Source organism: Caretta caretta, chromosome 1, assembly GCF_965140235.1.
Source record: "Caretta caretta isolate rCarCar2 chromosome 1, rCarCar1.hap1, whole genome shotgun sequence".
Classification (NCBI taxonomy): Eukaryota; Metazoa; Chordata; order Testudines; family Cheloniidae; genus Caretta; species Caretta caretta.
In genome coordinates, this window is record NC_134206.1 from 1,311,274 (window position 1) to 1,319,211 (window position 7,938).

Here is a 7,938-nt window from a genome sequence, read left to right on the forward strand (position 1 = left end):
ATGGTTTTTGCAAAGGGAAATCATGCCTCACCAATCTACAAGAATTCTCTGAGGGGGTCAACGAGCATGTGGATGAGGGAGATCCAGTGGATATAGTGTACTTAGATTTTCAGGAAGCTTATGACAAGGTCCCTCACCAATGGCTCTTAAGCAAAGTAAGCAGTCATGGGATAAAAGGGAAGGTCATTTCATGGACTGGTAACTGGTTAAAAGATAGGAAACAAAGGATAGGTATAAATGGTCAGTTTTCAGAATGGAGAGAGGTAAATAGTGGTGTCCCCCAGGGGTCTGTACTGGAGCCAGTCCTATTCAATATATTCATAAATGATCTGGAAAAAGGGGAAACAGTGAGGTGGCAAAATTTGCAGATGATACAAAACTACTCAAGATAGTTAAGTCCCAGGCAGACTGCAAAGAGTTACAAAAGGATCTCTCAAAACTGGGTGACTGGACAACAAAATGGCAGATGAAATTTAATGTTGATAAATGCAAATTAACGAATATTGGAAAACATAATCCCAACTATACATATAAAATGATGAGGAGTCTTGTGAGGAGGTACTTTAAAAACTATCAAATTTATTAGAGCATAAGCTTTCTGGTCTTTCAGGTGCCACAAGTCTCCTCGTTGTTTTTGCTGAAATGGACTAACATGGCTACCCCTCTGAAACATATTAAATGATGGGATCTGAATTAGCTGTTACCACTCAAGAAAGAGATCTTGGAGTCACTGTGGATAGTTCTCTGAAAATATCCACTCAGGGTGCACTGGGAGTCAAAAATCAAACAGAATGTTGGGAATCACCAGGAAAGGGAGAGATAATATGACAGAAAATATCATATTGCCTCTATATAAGTCCAGGGTATGCCCACATCTAGAATACTGTGCACAGATGTGGTTGCCCCATCTCAAAAAGATATTGTATTGGAAAAGATTCAGAAAAGAACAACAAAAATGATTAAATTTAGTGATGATTTTTCATTGGCTATCTCCCAGTACCAAAAGGAAAGGGGAGGGTCGATGGAAACCAGACCCCTGAGACTGACAGGCCCCGGGGCAATGGGAGGTGGGGCTGGAGCTGGGGCTGGAGGTGGGCTGGAGCTAGGAGCTGGAGCTCGGGGCTGGGACCGGGAGGCTGGAGTTGGGGCTGGGGCTGGAGCTGGAGCTAGGAGCTGGGGCTGGAGGTCGAGCTGGGGCTGTCTGGAGCCGGCTGCAGTGAGCAGCTGGGGAGAGCAAGGGGGACCTGGGCAGAGAGCCCAGCATAGAGAGACACCCTCAGACCAAGAGGCCTTGCAGCCCAGACTGGGAGGGGGATCGTAACCCCCACGGGCATACTTCTAACAGCCAGGGCAGGGCTGTGCATTTCAGCTGTCTCTCTCTCACCCAGTAATCACCCATTCTTAGCGCTGTTACTCCCCCGTGTCCCCACCTGGCCCCTTTCTGGTTTGTTACACGGTAACTGTGGCTTGTCTTGATTTGATTTCTAAGCTCCTTTGGGCTGTTTCTTCTTCTGTGTTTGCAAAGGGTCCAGCACAAAGGACCATGAACTGCAGCGGGGCCTCTGGAGGCTACCACAGTTCAGATAATAATAAATTGTAAACACAATAATCCAGACAAATCAGGACCTAGCCCCTCCCCCCCCTTTACCTTTAGCTACAGACGAAGGTCAAACCATGCTTGCCAGCTACTGAGTGTTTGTAACTTGAATACAGGTGGACATGGGGCCCCTGTTGGGCTCGGACAGAAGAATTCGGTCAGTCTTGTTCCAGGGCTTAAACACCCAGATGCTCCGCACCAGAGAAATACCCCTGATTAGCCAGAAGAGCAGGCAAAGAGTGCAGCTGTGGGAATCCAAGCAAACTCCAGCGGGGCAGTTCTGGAAAGTCTGACTCAGCCTGGAACATCAGATTTCAATCCCACCTGGGAGACACTGGGAGGAAATGAACCAAGAGGGAGAGAACAAATCCAATGCAAACACTAATCCAGTCTCTAGCCTGCCTGTAGGGTCCCCCTTGTTCCAGGCTAGGTGTGTGGGGAGGGCGGGGCCTCTGTCCCCAGGACAGGCCCACGGCTGCCCTCTATTCACAGGAACAATCTGTGGTGTTGCGTTTACTAAATCTGCTCCCCCGAAGCGACCCAGTGACTGTGATGCATTGGCAGGTTTCTGAGTGGGAGTGGAAGTGGAGTCCCGGAGTTCACACCTCACAGGAGTGGGGAGCTCACAAACCCCAGCTAGTTCTGAAAACCTCAGACTCACCTTGGGAAGATGGTGAAGGCTCCCTCTTCCAGACTTTCCTCTGCATCCCACCCAACACACAGGCCCTGTCAGAGCTGGAGTCCATTTCCCTCTTGGCATGACAGAAAGACTGATTACGGCAGGGAAGTCCAGACTCCTGGGTTCTGTGTGTCATCCTGGCATTCAGTCTCTGTGTGACATTGGCCAATTCATATTTTACCGTGCCTCAGTTTACCTATCTGTGTAATGGGGATCTGTTCATAGTGACTTTCCTTTGCTAGGTGTTTTGAAGATCCTTCAATGGAGGCGTTCATTTCTCTATTCAGTCATCTTTGTCTAGTTCTGTCTGTCTAGTAAATCCTGGGCATTTACAGGGTATCTGACCCTATGGAGATCTTGACATTATCCCTAGTTTTCTTCCTAATTGACTATAATTTTTAAATATACACAAATGCACAGAGCAGCCAATTCCTCTGTCACTCGGTGCAGAGCCCAAGAGTTCTCATCTCCCTTTGGGTAGGTCCCTTAATTACTGTTTATTCCTAAAGCTGAATAAATAGTACAGAAGCGCAGACAGGCCTGTCTCCAGCCTGTTTACATCCAGATGCTGTTTCTCCAGTAGACACTGAGCAAACTCCACTGGGATTGCACAGAGCTATATTATAAATGCGGCACACCCATGTCAGTTCTTGGCATGGGATGTTGCTGGAGATGCTGGGGTGAGAGAGGTGTGGGACACAACTGCCAGAGGGGGATTCCCAGGGAAGTGGCTTCCATCTCAGGATTCACAGGTACCATCTCTTGCTGAGGAGCTCACCTGCTCAACAAACCCAGTGCAACATGGGCATGATGGGATAGAGAATGGGACTGGGGTCCTTTCTGCTCAGCACAGCCAGTAAACATCCCAGGGCCCTTGCCACAGGGGATGGGTTTGCTCCAGTATTACTGGCTGAAATGTCCTTCTTTTCTGTGCAACCCCTGCCCACTCCAGCTGATGGCCTCCAGCCTCAAGGTGGCTGCATTTGAGTGGCACAGGGGATCCTTCAGGATGAAAGGTGTTAGTAGGTGGACAAGACAAGGCCAAATTCTGAGTCTGTCGCCCGTGATTTGCTTAGGTCCCACTGAGGCAAAACTCCCCTTGGAGTGAGAACTGAGCAAAGACCTCAGGAGCCAGCTGTGTGTTAATGCACAGAGACTGTCACGTCCTCCTCTTGTATTTCAGTGCTCTGACTGCTAACGGGGGGTGGGGGTGGGGGTGGGAGAGAAGGGGGCCGTTACCTGACTTTTATCTGCTGGAAAGTAAGGAGGTGTTAGGGCTGAGGAACAATTCTAAGAATTTTTCAACATGGCCAAGGCATAGAATCATAGCATCATAGGACTGGAAGGAACCTCGAAATGTCAGCCAGGCAGGAGGGGAGTGCGGAGAAGGCACAGAATCACAGCCGTATAGGACCAGAGGAAGTTGAGAGGTCATCTAGTTCAGTCCCCTGCACTCATGAGAGGACATTATCCAGACTGTCCCTGACAGGTGTTTGTCTAACCTGCTCTTAAAAATCTCCAAGATTTCACAACCTCCCTGGGCAATTTATTCCAGTGCTTAACCACCCGGACAGTTTTTCCTAATGTCCAACCTAAACCTCCCTTGCTGCAATTTAAGCCCATTGCTTCTCATCCTGTCCTCAGAGGTTAAGAAAAACAATTCTTCTCCCTCCTGCTTGTAACAACCTTTTATGTACTTGAAAACTGTGATCATGTCCCCATTCAGACCTCTCTTTTCCAGACTACACAAACCCAGTTTTTTCAATCTTCCCTCATAGGTCATGTTTTTAAACCTTTAATAATTTTTGTTGCTCTTCCCTGGACTTTCTCCAATTTGTCCACATCTTTCCTGAAATGTGGTGCCCAGAACTGGACACAAGATTCCAGTTGTGGCCTAAGCAGCACTGCATCCTATGCCTCTGTTAATGAAACACAAAACTGCATTTGCTTTTTTGCAATACAAAAAAATCCACACCCCAGAGAGATGTCGCTGTATCAACCTTAACCTGGTGTAGACAGCATGAGGTTGACAGAATCCATCGACCTAGCTACCACCTCTCGGGGAGGTGGATTACCTATGCTGATGGGAGAACCCCTGCTGTCTGTGTAAGTAGTGTTTACACTGAAGTGCTACGGCAGCTCTGCAGACATGAGGAGTTGGAGAATCCACCACTTCCCTTTGCAGTTTGTGCCAAAGGTTGACCAGCACCACTACGAAACCTTTGCCCCTTATTTCCAACCGGAATTTGTCTGGCTTCAACTTCCAGCTATTGGGTCTTGCTCTGCCTTTCTCCGCTAGATTACAGAGCCTGTTATTACTCACGGTTTTCTCCTTGTGAAAGTCTCCTCTTGATCATCTTTTTGATAACATCAGTACATAAGAATGGCTCTTTAAGTCTCTCTCTGTCAGGCATTTTGTCCAGTCTCCAATCATTTTGTGGCTCTTTTCCACACCCTTTCCAATTTTTCTACATCCTTTTTAAAATGTGGACCCCAGAACTGGATGCAGTCGGTTTCACCAGTGCCATGTGCAGAAGTAAAATCCTCCCCCTGCTCCAACTTACCACTTCCCTGCTTATGCATCCAAGGATCGAATCAGCCCTTTTGGCCACATCATTTCAGTGGGAGCTCACGATGAGTTGAGTGTCCACAATAACCCCTAAATCCTTTCGTGGGTACCTACGTTCCATGATACAGTGCTCTAGTCTGTAGGTTGGGTCTGCATTTGCCTGTTCAGAGGGGATAACTTTGCATTTGATTATATTAAAACATTTTGTTTGCATGGGCCTAGCTCACCAAATGCTCCAGATCAATCTGAATGCCAGCCCTCACCTCCTCATTGTAACCACTCCGCCAGTCTTTTGGTAGTCCACAAATTTTATCTGCAGTGATTTTCTATTTCCTTCCGCATCATTGATGAAAATACTGAATAGCATCAGACCTAGAACTGATCCCTGCCGAACCCCACTAGAAACACTCCCATTCGCTGACAATGGCCCATTGACAACTGCTTTCAGACATCGATCAGTTAGCCAGTTTTTAGTCCATTTTACCTATGCCCTACTCATATTGAATAGTGTTCTTTTATTATCTGAATGTTTTCCCTACTAAATCAAACGCCTTAGAGAAATCAGAGTCTATTACAACTGCACGGTTCTCAGTGTTTATTTAACAAGACCTCTTTCCATAAATCATATTGTTGACTGGCATTAATTATATTCCTAGACCTTTTTTGAACAAATCCCAGACCAGCTTTTCCAGTGTTTCCTAACCTTGTCATATCATTTTTTTAAACTTTCCCTTTTTTTAAAATATTTTATGTTTAACACAGAACTGTCCTGTATTTGCCTTTTTTTTTGTCTTTGTTGCTGCCTGATTGCCTACTTCTACTTCTGAATGAGATGTGTGATTGATCCGTCGATTCATGACTCTGGTGTTTGTAACTACAAGGTTCTACTGTCGAGGCTGTTTAACATCCTCCTTGGCAGCTAATGGACTGGAGACTATTCCATCACCTCATGTGATAGGAGTACCTCAACATGCTTCTTTCCAAATGCTGAAGAAAAATATTTCATCAACACATCTACCTTTTCTACAACATTAACAAGTTTCCTTCCTCCCTCTAGGAACTGGCACAAGCCTTTTCTAGGATTTCTTTTGTTCTTAATATACTTAAATTACCTCCTTTTTGTGATCCTTAGGCCTGCCAAGCATGGATTTACCCTGATGTCTTTTATGTCCCTTATCAATGTTCAAAACTTCCAATTTGTATTACTTGATAGCTATATTCCCTTTCCCCATTTGTGATATACTGCTATTTCCTCCCTAATTGCTGCCTTCACTTTGCCACTGAACTGGGCTTTGAGCCAAAATCATCCACATTCTTGACTGTGGAATTGTGGCTTTTTAGCTATCTAATAATGAATAACTCCCAATTTTAATTCCCATTTTCCTGTCTAAATTTTTCCCCCAATCAGTTTTGCTGATAATTTGCCTCTGCTTAGGGGAATTAGCTCGCTTGAATCACTAAGTGTCTATAGATATTACTGGTTAGCAGCTGTTCTCTGTTTCTCCATTTGAATGTAATCAGTTGCATTCTTTTATTTGTTCTCCTCCATCTTATGCTCCCTTCTTTCTCTCTTCTCTAAACTAAACAATCACAGATGTGTAGGAATTATTGATGCGTGAAGCAACATAAAGTATGGAATTGGCATTAGTAGAGTCAGTTGTTCATAATTCATTTATCTGAATAATGAAAATGTCATTTTTCAGTTTCTGAAGAGCCACCAATCTGCTTCACCCATGAGAACAGCCTCCAGTAGTGCATGTAGTCTCTCATATTAACATTCTCTCTCCACCCAGGCATTTGTACTGAGACCATCACCCTGGACCCTGGGCACATACAGGAAGTCAGGGGAACATACGGTACATGCAGGAGATACCGTTCTGCCTCAGAGTTGAACACCTTCTCCATTACTCCATGTCAGATTCCAACAAAACCGATTTCACCAACCCCTCCACCTTCATCCTGCTGGGTATTCCTGGGCTGGAAGCAGCCCATGCCTGGATCTCCATCCCCTTCTGCACCATTTACGTCATAGCTGTCTTGGGGAACTTCACCATCCTGTTCATTGTGAAGAGGGAGCCGAGCCTCCATGGGCCCATGTTCTATTTCCTCTGCATGCTGGCTGTCACTGACCTGGTTCTGTCCACATCCACCCTGCCTAAAATGCTGAGCATCTTCTGGTTCAATTCCAGGGAGATTGATTTCAGTGCCTGCCTCACCCAGATGTACTTCATTCACTGCTTCTCAGTGGTGGGGTCTGGGATCTTTGTGGCCATGGCTTTTGATCGCTATGTGGCCATCTGCCATCCCCTGAGACATTCCACCATCCTGACAAACACTGTGGTGGCTAAGATTGGCCTGGCCGTGCTGCTGCGTGGTTGCATACTCATACTGCCCTATCCCTTCATGGCCAGACAGTGGCCATATTGCAGAACCAACATTGTCCCCCACACGTACTGTGAGCACATAGCCGTGGTGAAACTGGCCTGCACTGACATCCATGTCAGTAGTTACTATGGCCTCTCTATGGCATTCTTGTTGACAGGTCTGGATGTGTTTTTTATCACCTTGTCCTATACCCAGATCCTCAGGGCCATCTTCAGCCTCTCCAGAAAGGACGCCCGACTCAAGACTTTTGGGACCTGTGGCTCCCACCTCTGTGTCATCTTAGCCTCTTACATCCCAGCTCTCTTCTCCTTCCTCACGCACCGGTTTGGCCACAATGTGCCCCTGTATTTCCACATTCTCATGGCCAATATGTACCTTCTGGTACCCCCCATTCTAAACCCCATCATCTACGGGGTGAGGACCAAACAGATCCGGGACAGGGTTCTAGGGCTCTTTACTCATAAAGTAACCTAAAGTTTTCTCCAGGTGCTCTGGCTCTCTTGGTCTTTATTGCTGCCACCACTAAGCGTCTAACAGATATATAACTGGGAAAGAGCCCATTTGGAAACATCTTTCCCCCCAAAAATCCTCCTCAAACCCTACACCCCCTTCCCTGGGGAAGGCTTGATAAAAATCCTCAGCAATTTGCATAGGTGAACACAGACCCAAACCCTTGGATCTTAAGAACAATAAAAAAGCAATCGGTTC

General features: G+C 46.2%; 1 protein-coding gene across 3 annotated transcripts; it reads left to right on the forward strand.

The window, feature by feature from the left end:
• Window positions 1-7,704, forward strand: LOC125642729 (olfactory receptor 52R1-like). Of its 3 annotated transcripts, XM_048864572.2 has the most exons (3): window positions 2,917-2,993; window positions 4,116-4,135; window positions 6,653-7,704. In XM_048864572.2, the coding sequence occupies exons 1-3, from the start codon at window positions 2,917-2,919 to the stop codon at window positions 7,702-7,704; spliced, it is 1,149 nt and encodes a 382-aa protein (XP_048720529.2). The 3 variants fall into 3 exon arrangements, with proteins under 3 accessions (XP_048720449.2, XP_048720529.2, XP_074983672.1); XM_048864492.2 differs by lacking the exons at window positions 2,917-2,993; window positions 4,116-4,135 and adding an exon at window positions 1-31 and having other exon boundaries at window positions 6,788-7,704; XM_075127571.1 differs by lacking the exons at window positions 2,917-2,993; window positions 4,116-4,135 and having other exon boundaries at window positions 6,706-7,704.
• Window positions 7,705-7,938: the final 234 nt, after the last annotated feature.